Source organism: Ambystoma mexicanum, chromosome 1q, assembly GCF_040938575.1.
Source record: "Ambystoma mexicanum isolate Mex_15411 chromosome 1q, UKY_AmexF1_1, whole genome shotgun sequence".
Lineage (NCBI taxonomy): Eukaryota > Metazoa > Chordata > Amphibia > Caudata > Ambystomatidae > Ambystoma > Ambystoma mexicanum.
The window spans coordinates 616,355,189-616,369,828 of record NC_090922.1 but is presented as its reverse complement, the minus strand read 5'-3'; the positions used below and the strand labels follow the sequence as shown (position 1 = coordinate 616,369,828).

At 46.4% G+C, this 14,640-nt stretch overlaps 1 protein-coding gene across 5 annotated transcripts in view; it reads right to left on the bottom strand.

The window, feature by feature from the left end:
* The window catches only part of RASAL2 (RAS protein activator like 2), a 1,332,618-nt gene that overhangs the window by 802,533 nt on the left and 515,445 nt on the right, over nt 1–14,640 (bottom strand). For all 5 annotated transcript variants that reach the window (XM_069641161.1, XM_069641162.1, XM_069641160.1 and 2 more), the window contains one exon: nt 4,108–4,235. In XM_069641161.1, the coding sequence (XP_069497262.1) occupies nt 4,108–4,235 (128 nt within the window). The remainder of the gene's footprint in view (nt 1–4,107; nt 4,236–14,640) is intronic.

Here is a 14,640-nt window from a genome sequence, read left to right as displayed (position 1 = left end):
TAGCCTGGGTCTCAGGTTTGAACCCTGACTGTCTCAGCCAAGCGTGTCTCTTGATGACAGTGCTCTCTGCAATGAGCCGGCCTGCATTATCTGCTGCATCAAAGGTCGCTTTCAGAATGCACCCGGAGACCGATCTACCCTCTGACGCAATCTGGGCTAACTGGCCCTTTAGTGGTTCTGGTGCGGAGGCAATGAGGGCAGCAACTTGCTCCCATTAGTGACAATTATAATTTGCCAGCAGAGTGGTGGAATTTGCGATTCTTGCCTGATAAGTGGAAGTGGAAGCCACTTTCCTTCCTAGACCATATATCCTTGTCTGGGGGAGCTTCAGATGATGCTAAAGGAGTTCCCGCTCTTTTCCTGGTGGTAGTAACTACCAATGAGTCGGGCTTAAGCTGACCCCTTATATAAAGTGGGTCGGAAGGGCGGCCCTGAATAATTTTTTTCAATTCTGGGGTTGACTGCCCGGGTGAGATTAGGGGTGAGGAGGGAGGGGTCAATTCTGCATTGGATAGACTTCAGAATTGGTATGGCTTGGGCAATGGACTTCTTGTCCCCCATGATATCCTCTGCAAAGCCCCTTTCTACTTGAGCCCCTTGAGTGTCAATCTGAAAGTGTTGTGCAGCTCTAGCTAAGACCTCATTCAGTAGTGGCTGATTATGCACAGGTGAGTCATTTACTGGGGGCACTTTGGGGATAGGCGAGTCTAGATTATATGCCCCTGCCTCGTCTTCCTCCTCCTCATCCTGGTCCTCGTCAATTCCGTAATAATCGACCCCTGCTTGGTCGTCCAGTATCTGTATGTCTGGATCTTCAGCGTACTGATGGTAAGGTAGAATAGAGAGTGGGTCTGAAATCGGGCCCTGAGCTGGAGTCTCATTATGAGGTCTCTTATTAGGAGGTTGAGGGTCCTTGGATCCTGAAGGAGTAGAAGTGTCAGGGGTATTCTGAAAGCTCAGAAAATAATCAGGGTTTTTCTCATAGAAATTAGCCAAAGAAGACATTCTTGTCATCACCCTGACGATATCATCAGAGCTCCATTCCCTGGAACTGTGGATGACCACTTCTTGTTGAGGTTCCTCTTCTCCCATGTCATGTGGAGTGGGAGGGATAACTTCAGGTCTAGTGATAGGGTTAGGGGTCTTAGATTTATCCATATCTGAAGATCTATGCTTGTCCTTTTGGACCTGGGGTACAGATGTTTTCTCTAATGACTTTTTCTGCTGTTTGTCCCCTTTTCCATGAGTAGAGGAATGTTTCCCTCAATGTTTGGCCTACTCAGAATCTTTAGACGCCTGGCGCCGAGATTCGGTGTGTTGGGAAGGTTCTGAAGCTTTCGAAGGCGAGCGTCGAGACTCGGAGGCAGATATGGAAGGAACTGCCAGAGCCGACTGTAAGCATGATGCTTGGGGATAGAGGTCGGTTTCGTCGTCAGACGAGCATACCTCTAACTTTGGGGAGCGAGGCACCCTTGGCAATCGTGGACGGTCGCCGTGTGTCATGAGGCGATCTTGACCTGGAACACCCAGGGGACACCCTTTATGTGGACCGCTCTCTTTGTGCCTCTTTCTTCCGATCACTCGACACGTGTGTCGAGTCTCGGCTGGGGTTAGTGTGCTTAGGTGCAGTAGTGTGTGTAGCGCTCATGTCGCTGGGTGTGGTCCCCATAACTGCCCGCCGGACAATCCTCCGAGGCCGGGGACTCGCGCTTGGGTGTCTATCGACGCCCCTGTGCCCTCGCCATCCGATACGGCAGCGTTGCTGCCATCACTGAAAGAACCCACCGCCTACATGGCCTCGAGATGCCTGGCGTAGTGGGCCCAACATTTAGTGGAGCGGTCCTTTAGTGTTTTAGACTTAAAGAGCTTACACGCTCTGCAGTTAGCTTCGGGGTGATCCCTAGGCAGACAGAGATTTCAAGTGTTATGCTTATCCACCCAAGGAAACTTGCGGTTGCACTTGGGGCAGAATTTAAATGGAGTACTCTCCATATGTTATTCTATGGCAGCTGGCGAGTGTATGTAGGAAATAAACTAATGCGAGTATGTCCACCCTCCACTCTCCCTACTTGCAGGGCCGAGGCCAGAGCCCTTCCGAGGCCCAAAGTCCGCCGTGCAGTCTCGGCGGCTGTTTGTTCTTCGGACCAGCGTCGATCTTCGGAATCTCGACGTGGGATTTAAAGAACGGGGAAGATTAGATGAATTATGACAAAAAGGCTGAAAGCAAGGGAACTCCGCAACTATGCTTCCAACAAGTATGGCGGAATAAAACAATCTGAGGGTCCTACACGCGTGAGGGATCATGGGTACAGTGGACGTCACACTAGGGATAGTATTACTGGCACGCCCTAGGTCGACGCCCATTTTCGAGTTTCGAAAAACAAACTAATACTCCGCAGCTTCCACTAGATGTCGGCCTATGCACAGCATGTGATCTAAGCAGATTCCACAAGCCTCAGAGATATATATATATATATATATATATATATATATATATATATATATATATAGCTCATGTATATGCAGACATTTTACAGTTAGGCTATGTGTTTTAACGAAATACAGCAAACCCAGTTTGCTATGCATTATGTGCCCAGAAGGGTTGCATGCATGAATCACTATCAGACATACCTGTCAAATTAAAAAATCTGTTATTCTTTTGATCTCAAAATGATCTATGATTTTATGCATTCAGCCAGAAACCCGCAATAGTGCTATTTGTTCCCCTCTCCTTTCTAACAGGGGATTTTTGTTACAAAAGGAGAGTGATCTAGGCACTGAAATTGTTTATATACTGAGCAAGGAATGTATTTGCAGAACACAATGTATTTACTAACATGTCTGAGAGATGTATTTACAATATGCAAACTGGATGCAAACAAGACCACCTGAGATTATGACCCAAAATACATGTTTGCAGAGTCTCATGATGTATTTCTTTTTTTGGGCCTTTCCCAGCAATCTTTCAGCCATGCTCCGTCGTCACAGCCCCACCCCCCTCGATTTAACATACCACTTAAAGCACTGCCTATTCATCCCTTTGGCAGACCCAAAGTCAAACATTGAGAAAAAAAACATTTGCACCAGTAAGTCTTGTGTCACATGCCTTTGAAGCTTCTGCTCTTCCTGGCAGAGGGAGATGTGTCTCTAAGCCAGAGTGATAAGGGCAGCCATGCTCCAATATGGACTATCATATGCACTGCTGTCTTGGAAAAAAGACAATCGCATACTAAACATAATGAATTAAATTGCTTGTTGGTGGCATGCATAGCACCAAGTACATGGGGTGAATTGGGTAAATTGCCTGCTCTTAGTTCATTAGCAAATGGGGGCAAGTATCTCGTTTTTACCCAACAAACATGATTACATGTTTTTGGTTTCCTATTGTAGGGCCTAAACAAACGGATGTTGCATGAGATGACACCTGGCTTTTCAGTCATTTACAGGAACAGCAGTGCTAGTATTGCAGTGATATTGAACAGTACGAGTGTGTCCACATCTGATATTGAATTCTTTGCAAGTTGAGTCACGAGTCTTGATGCACATACCTTGAATATTGGCACAATAGGCTGAGTGATTGCTGCAGAGATTTCATGCACTCAGAACGGTCTATAAAGCATAGAGTACGGGTGGGCAACCAAATTTTGGCACCCATCGTGAAGCACAGAAATCGGCTCGCACTTCTCAGATTCAAATAAAAGTACTTGCATGTGCAAGAATTCGATTAAAACTCCTTACAGCGATGCAGAAAATGTAAGGAATTTCACCTTACGATGCAACGAAAAGAATTGCCATATATTTTCATCCGCATCCTTGTAACCTAACAGCTTAAAAAAAGACACCTGTATGGTTGTGCATCGAGGAGCATCACTGATGGATGAATACTCAACTTCTAAAGTTCTGAATAGGAAAAAAGACACCCCTAGCAATGAGAATTAACTAGCTATGGCTGTGTTTCCAAGTCCAAAGCTGCTTCTTTTAAGTACTAGGCCCTTATTTAAATTGGACGAACATACACGCCCTCATCACTTTAAGAGTATGGGGTATTAAGGATATACAATTAGGTAACATATCAGAGTTCCGACAGGCGGGCAGCTCTGCTCTCACCTCATCCTCCCGGTTGAGCAGCACCAGCTGGCTGTCCGTCAGAATACAGTACTTTCTTTCCCAGGTTGTTGTATCAGTGTAAGGCGACTGACCACAGGACAGTCTATGCGTTGGTGGCCCTTTTACATCTGTAAAAATGAAAGAAAAATATGTCACATTACTTTCGCTTTATAAACGACATAGCAATGGATGCAAACCATACACGAGACAAGAGCTCATTGGAAGCTCTTTTGAATATGCCACTATTCAACTCCCCCCCTCATACTCCTCTCACTGTTCTGGCTCTATATCGACCACTTGGCCTCTCACCCCCTTTTTCACTGATATGGCCCTTCTTCTTGAGTCATTTCCTACCAACATCCCCATTGTAATGCTGGGGGACTATAACCTCCCCAAGCTCTCTGCAGCCACCTGCCTTGAACTTAACTCCCTCTTGGTTCACTCTGCTCCTCCGACTTCTCCACTACCCCTCTCCTCATCGCCCCTCTTCGATGACTAAGAGAAAAGTCAGGCAGAACTTTCTTGCCCCTTACCTTGATGACGTGAAGACCTCACTGTCTCTTTCGCCTATTCATACCTCTTCCATGGAACGCGCTTTCTCTTTCTATGTACTTATGACTCAATTTGACCAATGCTATCCTGCTTGCACATGGTTCTATGTGATATTACAGAATCATTTTTTACCAAACACTTTTTACTGAGCTGATTTTACGGCAGATAAATTCATTTGTTTTTGTTTCCTTTTGGGAGGGTCCCTCCTAAATTCTCCGATTGTTCTGATTCTAACCCCACCCCAGCCACCTCACTACCAGTTTTAGCCATTTAGCCCACCCCCCCTCCATCTATTTTTTTAAAATACTGAAAAACATTGTCGGTAAAAATGTGTTGGGTAAAATAGTGTTCAGTAAAATCTCTGATAACATCACTGAATGCCCTTGCACATTCACACCTTCCTGTCCGAGTCATTTGCCTTGGATCACTACTGAAATTCAGACCCCAAAACAAACATGCATCATGACCTACGACATTAGCGCAAATTACAGACATCTACCCTAGAAGAATTCCCTTACTGCCCTAACCTCAGCACTGGGCTCTGAAAAATCCTCCATCCCCACAAACCTAATCTCCCCCTTTGCAACCACACCCACAAACTTTCATTTACCCTCCAAGCTATGCTCACACCTCCCAAGGCAATATCAGTCGCTCCTCTCATTCTGGTGATGATTTTTCTCACTACTTTTCCTCTAAAGATTTGTGGCACACTCACAGCCCTCCTTCTGTCCACTACCTCGTCCCCACCTCTCCTACTCTCGACTACTATTAAATTAGCACCCATCCGTCAAATTGTCTTGGAGATCCATTTCAATCTGGCTCCCATAGTAAGCATTCCTCAGAGGCTGCACTCAAGCATGTCTCCACCTTTCTCTCCAATGCTCACCACTCCAAATTCTCTTCTATACTCCTCCTTTTGGAACCTTATGCCGCTTTCGACCACTCCACTTTACTCACTCTCTAGAACCTAGGGTTCGCAAATCTGCGAATAACTGGATCTCCTATTACCTGGAAGGTCAATCTTTTAAACTCTCTTGGAACTTGCAAACCTCCGACCCCACCCCTCCTCATGTCAGCATCCCCCAAGGATCAGTCCTTGGAGCTCTGCTCTTCACCCTCTGTACCTCTGCTCCAGCAAGTCTTATCTCGTCCTTTGGTTTCATTATCACATTTCTGCTAAACACACCCATTTCCTCACTCACCCTAGGCATCTTGGAACGGATTACAAACTGTCTCGCTGCAATTAGTCATTGGATGGCTCTCTTCCTCATTCTGAACCCTAACAGAAGTCCTCTTTCTCCCGGCTCCCAATGCCATCTCTATCGTCTCTCCCCCCAGCCCCATCTCCTTCCAGCCTGACCTTGTTCCCTCACCAAAGGCTTGCAATCCTGGGGTCCTCTTTGATAGCGACCTACAATTACAACAATTTTAACCTCGTGAATATTAGGAAAAGAATGCTTTTCTTACAAATCACTACAACAATTCTAATCTCCACTCTCGACCTCAGCAAACGGGACTGCTACTCAGGTCTACTCCTTGGCCTTCCTCTCTGCTCCTTCCTCCCTCTAGACAAAGTGCTCAACTTTACTATCTGCACTTTCCAGAATCTTCCCAGATCCTCCCACAATTCTAGCTACCAACAAAATGTGGTTGGCTCTCTAAGAGAAGGAACTTGAAAAGACAGCGCTTGTGCGTAGTCTACAAAGCTATTAACGGTCTTGCTCCTCAGTGCCTGCCTGATTGTATCTTGGTTTACTCACCATCTCATTCCATTCAATCCTCCTCTACATTCAAGTTCACTGTCCCATACCCTCTCCTGTGCCACTTATCCTCTTTCTCCCTTTTTGCCCCGTTCCACTGGAACCCACCCACTGCCCATAACAATCAAAGCAAGCACAACTGTGGATCTCTTCAAAGCTTGGCTTAAGCCTCACTTACTATAGAGGATGCGCCCGCCCTGACCCCACCACTGCCTCCAAAGATTAATAATGTAATTTTGTATATTTAAATTGTGTTCTTTAGTTTGAAGCACTTGCCCCCTTATTTTAATGCATCTTTTGGAAGTTTCTTTTTTATACATCCTCAAACCTGCTTATCATTTGTGCAAATTGAATAGGCATCCTTCTTGGGAATGCCCCCACCATCTGTAAATGTGTTATTCTATGTCATTTCTGATCGGAATTGAAATCCATGTTCTTCAACTAAATACGAACACAACAAAGAAAATCCTCCTTTCCATCAGTCAAATCTGCCTGCCTCTCATAGATGTAAACACTCTTTCCTTCAACCCCTAAATCGTCCCATTGTGGCATTCGACGACTCTGGCTCGAGGCCAGTGTGCCTCCCTATGCACCGCCCCCGAAGACAGCATCTCATAACTGGTAGTATCTACTTGTTTCTATAATCATGGTCATTTATATATTTGGAAATCAAATGCTGTAAAAAATAAAAATATATATTTCTTAAAATGACAGCTTACACATTTACTTCCACTCCAGCCCGCTGGACAGAAGTTGCCCAGGTCAACATCATTATTACAAAAATCCAAACTCTAACAGCTCCTCCATTCCAAAAGAACATAAAGAGTGTAATGTCAAAGTAACTCAATAACGAGCGTCAGCAGCAAGCCAGAAACCCATCTGGAGATTGTGACAAGGCAACTACCCTGGCCTTGTGAATAGCAGACTGGAACCCCACTCTGTCAGGGGCAGTTGAGAGAACCCCAATTCCTGCCACCATACCAATCTGCTTATGTGCAGTCCAAAATTGCTCACACCATACCTCCGACAACAAATGCTTGCCAGTCTTTTTCTGTTCATTGAAGGCCAAGCAAACTTATGTAAGAAGAGTCACAACGGAAGAGAGTGAGGCCTACACCGGAGCCATTCACCCTTCCCAAGATGTAGAGGACTGAGACCCGCACTATAGAAATCAACCCTACTGATATGCTCAACACAGGCGGTCCGAGCCAGGGGAGAACACTGGCAGAACCAGCTGAATGTGTCGACCAGATGAGCCGCCCAATGCTCCCCAACACTGAGCGAGACTCTGCAACACCGGCGTTCTATCCCATAGACCAACCGGGACTAAAACCAGTGTTGGAAAGCCCCCTATACAAGGATCTTACTAACGGAGCGGAAAGAAACTGGCCCGCAAGCACGAACTCCAGCACTTCCCCTTTTGGGCCTCCATTGCTGTTCTGCAGGCGAACCCGCACGGGAAAAGTGGACTCCATTTGTATAAAATTGGCAGCAGTCCATCTATCCTGGGTGGGAAGACGGGGCAAGCATAGCCAGGGAAAGAAAGCCACATAGGAGGGAGTGATATAACAATAAACCACTGGAAGTGTGGGTTGTTCAGATGAGGCAGATGGAGGTGGTGTATCAAGAGACCAGCAGGTACAAGCAGGGAAGGAGTGGCACGTGGTGGAAGTGGATTCTGAAGAAGGTGAGGTATTGGAAACAAAGTTTAAGTGGTACTGCAACGTGAGTGTGCATGTTAGTGTGGCAAGTGTTGTTTTCTTAAATGTGTAAGGAGTGATGGTGAAGTGAACGTAACTAGGTGAAAGGTGGGTGACGGAGGAGGGAGGAGTAGTGGGGCGGAGGGAGAAGTAGTTTTAAGAGGAGGTTGATGTAACAACAAAGGGTGGAGGCGAGGCTTAGGAGGAGTGAGAGACAGAGGACAACAGAACAGAGGCCAGAGAGAAGAGCGATGGATGGAGAGGAGTAGTAAGAGACCGAGAGAAAGTGAGAGAGGAGAGCGTGACAGACGCAAGAGCGAATCGAGAATCTGCTAGGCACATTCCCTACCACTGTAGAACACTAATCTGCTATCCCCGTCGTCAGGAGGCACTGATGCAAAAGTGCTGAGCAAACTACATCTGGCATGGACTATAAAGACCAGGTCTTGGGAGTGCCCCTGAAAGGGATAGGGTAGGCATGCGAGGCCTTTGATCGCACAGTTCTGGAAGTAACGGTTCCTGTGTAGGAGCCAGGCTGGCCTGCTTTGGGTGCACACAAGGTTACTAGAGCAGATTCCAAAGTCTTGTCCTTACACATGTTCAACTCGTTCTGCTGCGAATGAGTATACATTACACTGCCAATGTCTGAATATGCCCAGTACAGCCTACCATGTCATCAAGTGGAAAGGACGTAGAGGGAAGTGCATCTTCCTTTAAAAGGGGAAACGTCTCGTACTCCATTCTAAGCACGGTCTGCATCTAGACCAGCACTGCTGAATAGACCCCGCCTCCTCACAGTTGTTTGTGTCATAAATTCATAAACGATGAAGTGACTCAGAGTCCAAGCAGACCTGCCTACATTACAGAAACAAAACCCAGGTAATTACATTACCCGGGCCGCGCCCACATCTCCACAAAGCTGCAGCCACATCTCCACAAAGGTCTGCCCACCGGCCCGCCCACCCATTTAAAAAAATGAAATAACTTGACTACCCTGTAGTGTTGCTATACTGATATGGGCGGGATTCACATTGAATACCATGTCTCCGCCTATACTTCCATGTGATTGGCTGATATAAGAACTATAGCAGTCAATCACATGGTGGCATGGGCAGAATTTCTGGGATTGTCAGAAAACCCAGAGATTCCATGCTCTTCCCCGGAGGCTAGGCAGGTCTGAGTTAAGGGATGTCTAGACACCTACTACACCTGGGTAACAAGAGGTGCTCTCAAGCGCAATAATCTTTAGTTACCTCAGGTTTTTTTTAATTAAAGATCACCTTCATCAGAGTGGAGAGTCCCCCTTGCCTTTCACTTAGGCGGACAAATAAGCAGTCAGGTCCAGGGTACTTTTCGAAAATATACGGATGGATTCAAAGCCATAAATAGGGTACTGAATTATGTCGTTTCTATCATTCGTTAAAAACACAAAAATATAGAAGGAACCCGAAAAATAATGTCCATGTAGTGAGGAGAGGGGCAAGGAAAAGACTACACTAACTTCGAATCATACGTAGATTAACATCGATACAATGTTGTCACAACATGCTGGCGGTGGGGGCTGGGCTCGGGCCCGTGAGGTAGCCACGCAGCAGAGCGGGGTCATGTAACGTCGTTAACGCGGGGCAACCGGAACCCTCGGATATTTTAATAATTTCTAAAGGGAACAGGCAGACATTTGGTATGGAGGCCCACTGACCAGTGTGGTCTCCCCATGCCCCCTCCCCCCCCCCCAACAGCTTAACCTGCATAACCATTTCTGTGCATACGATAGTCCCCAAAGAAAACAAAACGACAATTCATCGAATATGGGCAAACCAAGCAATGAATGAGTGATAAAGGTATTTTATTTCTGATTGCACCAGCCCTTCTTCATCGGCAGAGGGCGATGAAATACAGTTAAAGTTCGTATGCGAGTTAAACTATGCATCAACACATAATGCAATGCCACGACAGCCCCAGACAGAACCCAAAGAACTGCAAGAGGGGGAACCAGGAAACAACCCTTATCCTGCTAACCACCTCCTGAAGTGTAGGATGGAAGGGGGCAGTCTTATATGGGTTACTTACTTGTTCCAGAAAGACCGGAACACCCCAATCGCAGCTCGTTACACTCAATGCTACGTCTCCCAACCCAGAGCTCCCACCTCCTGTGCTCTCCCTACCCGAACACCTCTCAAGCTTTTGTGTCTCCCTGGCAGGGAAGAGTGCATTGACACATCTGGGCGTGTAAGAGGCTTGACGGTGAGTGATCCAATTACATACATGGCAGGCGACAGCTGCCAAGAGAGTTTAAGTTGAGAGGTATGTGCCTGTCCTAGATCCCCTGCTTCTCCTGCACCGCACTTGTAATTCCCTGGGTGGTCCCCTACGTACAGTGCACCATCAAATCCTATGCTAGATTTACGTTTTACTTACCCCATGGAGACGCATGTCATAATGGCATAGCACAGTCTCTGGAGAACCTCCCTCTCCCCTACTACTATAGCCCAAATGAGGCCAATCTAAAAGGTAAACTACAAGCACAGATCGTGTATCAACTATATTTTGTTCTCAAATAAATAATGAAGTTTCCTAGGAGATAAGAACCATACTGAACCCCATTCCATCATTTTGGTCCCATGTCCGTCTATAGGGCAAAATAGCTGGCCAGCTGTGGATCTTGATTGATGGCTTCATATACTCGTTTGGTTTTCCCACATTTTGTTTTTGGGGCTTGTATAGTGGGATTTAAAACGTCCACGTCCCTGTGGTGCTTTGAGTTCTCTGGGAGGCGAGGGCGAGGTAGTTAGTTGGATAATGGCAAGAGAGAAGATAGCTTTTACTCGGGTGGTGATGAGCGGCAGATCGGAGACACCATGCTTTAGAGTAGGTAGGCATATTCACGTTAGGACATACGTGGGGACTTGTTTGCGGCGCAGAACGATCTCCCTGAGCTTTGGTCACTTGATGCTAGCAGGCATCCAGAGAAGACATTCCTGCCTTAGTGGAAATAAGTACGGGTAGGCATTGGTGTGTATAGAGTAGGGGAAAACAAGGGTCTAAGACCCTAAGCTGTTTGTGTGAGGGGAGGGTTGAGCGGCAAGGGGTTGGTGAGAAGTTGCGAATATAGATTCACATAGGCGACAGTTAGTATTTGAGGTTGAGGGTTGGATGGTAGTCACAGAACAAAGTCACTACCATTGCACAAACCAGCAAACAGTGCATAAAGTAGCAAACCAATTTTCAGACCAAGGAACACCTGGCAAGCACAACAGATGCTGGGCATGAAATCCCAAGTACACATGTACATCGAAAGTACCCATGAGCATAACCGGCCAAGCCTGGTTAAAAAAAACGCTTGGAAACGACAGCTCTGTTTTACAGTGTAACAATGTTATACGGGCGGACCACTGTGGCATTAGGGGCTGCAGTGAAATACACTCCTTAATACAGCAACATTCAGTTAGTGCATGAACACAGAGCATGATATCAAATCTCATGCAAGGCTTTCACAAGATATCTATCAATGGCTCCTGTCAGAGGGGCTGGTCCAAATGTTCAGCAATACCTGCCATCCACGGATATGGGAAAAAAAGGGTATAGTATTCTCAATTAGCAGGAATTCACGGACACGATGGGAAGTGCAGGCTGCTGAATTTTTTGATTGGAGGGGTCCAAATGTTTCCTCAAAATCTCTGGGTGTGAATGAGCATAGCGAGGGAGCCTGAACAAACCAATGGCAGTTCAGGGGCCAAGGGGATATCCCCAACAAGCATATTTTTAAAATGCGTTAAAATGGTACATTGTAAAGCACGCTTTCTCAGAAAAATTTGGTAAAAAGCCTCACAGTTTGAATTGCTTTTGCTTAACGCCACATTATGAAAATAAATGACCCAGGTCCAGTGTCCTTGATGGCTCTTTAGCGCGTGTTTAGTGGTTCAGCTCCCCTGCTGTCTGCCTGTCTCAAGATAACCTGTAGCTGTTACCCCCAGCAGTGAAGGGCTAACCGTATGCGCACATTCACTGGGGAGGCACTAGTCTTCACAAAACAAAGGCTGTGCCACTTTAAATATGTGTTTGCTGGCCAAAGACATGCATCGAGGTGTTGACCCATTCCTGACGTCTTTATCTAGCCCTGAAATTACCCAAGAGAGCATCCGTGGGAAAGATGAGGTGGGTATCATTAGCACCAGGGTAAAATACTTGCTGCTTTGCATAACATCAAACATTTTGGTGTCATAAGAACGAAAACACACGTGTGTGTGTGGCCGCGATTCAAGTCTGCAACCCTTCTGGGCACGTAATGCTCACTGGTCCTTCTAATGATTTCATTTCTAACACCATATCAGTAAAGTGACGGCAAACTACGAGTCACACGTGCACATTTGGAGGGAGTGATCTGTGGGAGTCCAGTCCTGGGCAGACAGCTTCCCTGTACTATGCCTTTCAAATCAAGTTAATTTCGCTGTCCCTCCCGCACCCACAAGCTCTTCACAACTTGCTACTCGCGGAGAGCCGAGAAACCCCGACTCAAAGCCAGCTTTAGGAGACTGCCGGGGCTCTGACCCAGCTACCCCCAGTCCACTTAAAGCCCTGCTAACATTCCTGCCAAATCGCAAATTTGCATATGTGAAACAAATAAAACCACGAAAGAGGACAATGTGATGTCATTACTATACCAACAGCAGGAATACAACAATTCATAATGTTCTTTAACCAATGTTTTAAAAAATAAAAGATGCCACACAAAATGCCCAGAAATGTAAAATTCAAAAATGTCAGTGTGGCATCAGTAAACGTCTTAAGGCATCCATAAATGCAGGTAGTGGGGCCTCTACAAAAGGAATGGCATTGCATCAAGAACAAACAAAGACATTTAAACAGGTTCTGGTGTTGGAAAGTAATGGTAACAGATGATTAGCCATTGCGTCCTGAAACACTAACTTTTCCCTCAGCTCCTCCTAACATGGAGAGCCACATATTGCATCCTTCTAATCCATTAGCTCTCTATGCAGATGAAATCTAGAAGTGGTCATCTGTACCCTTCCTACGATGGGATTCCAAACAAATCCTCCAATTCGCTGCAACATAGCCAGCAATGGTGCCAGGGCCTTTCAACCCTTTCTGTTTAAATGGGCGTGGGCCTTGGGGCGGGGTGCAGCAACTGCCCCCATGTTGGCAGTCTTATTGCACAGCAATATATTCCTTTCACTCAGGGCTTTAAATGGGCACTTTGCAGCGCGTGCATTACAAAGTACATTTGCTGCAGCCCTTCAGGCCGTCCCCTCCATTAATTTACTGCGATTCCTCTACATCAACCCCTTGCTCACAAAGAAGGATTAATCGCTTTTTTGTGGACGTTTAGTGTTTCAGCTACCAGCTGGCTGTCGCGCGATAATCTGCAGGCTATTAACCTCCACCTTTGTTTCGTTGTCTCTATTATAATAGACGGTTGTTCTTAACTCGAAGCGAGTGGGGCCCGCAAACATGTTGAAATGGACTCCGACAAGCCGAGGTACCTTTGCCCAGCCAGCTCTGCCTGGACCTGCATTTTCTTTGTCTCTGTGCAGCTCTGCATCATAACGTCTAATAAGAATAAATCCGAGAAAATTGAACGGCTTTGAAAGCCCACCTTCCCCCACCAGAATGAGGAGTCATGGGGAGGTAGTGCGCGTCATTAGTGGCCCTTCTTACATGTGGTACAGGGAATCTCTCACAGCGATTGCTCATCCAGCTCTGGGCATTCCGAGAGACGCGCCTGTACATGCCAGGCCGCTCTCGGCTAGTGACTGACTCCTTTATCTCGGGCAGGTCGCTGTGTCGGTCCGTAATGAACATGTCCAGTATGAGAGATGAGTAATGAGTTTGTACCAGTTGCATACAACAGCGTGCAGCTTGGTATTAAAGCAAAGGGTCATTGCACCTCTTAAAAAACAAACCGCTTTCTGCCAACCTCCTACAACACCATAAACTACAGCCAAATAACAGTCCTATGTAACACTAATCCATCACCCACATCACGAGCCATTTTATCCACCTAACCAATCACCATCCACACCACGTTCTGCAGTACAATCACCTCCTACATCACCAGTCACGTCACCATCATCATCCTTTTCTGTGTCTCCATCAACGTTGTCTTCACCAGCATCATACTACTTCAACCTTCTAATATCCTTCATTAGTATATCTCAGCTGAGCTTAGATAGCACAATCAGATCCTGCCACAGAACCGTCATCCAACATTGCACACATCACAACCCTCCTCCCACATCCAGAACCTGTATCGCTTGTGCTAATCCATACGACTACCACCTCCATCACCGTGGCACCTCACCACAGCATACGCAAGGTCACTCATTTCCTCTTCCGCAATCAGACAGCCCTCTTCGCTATTTCACCCACCACATTGCATGACAACTGTTACGCTACCCATACCACTACCAACCCTCGTTACCTAAACAGCACAATCCGCAATCTCACCCATCTCTCTTGCCACCCAGTACTACTGCCACTCACCACCCTACTGCATTTCCAAA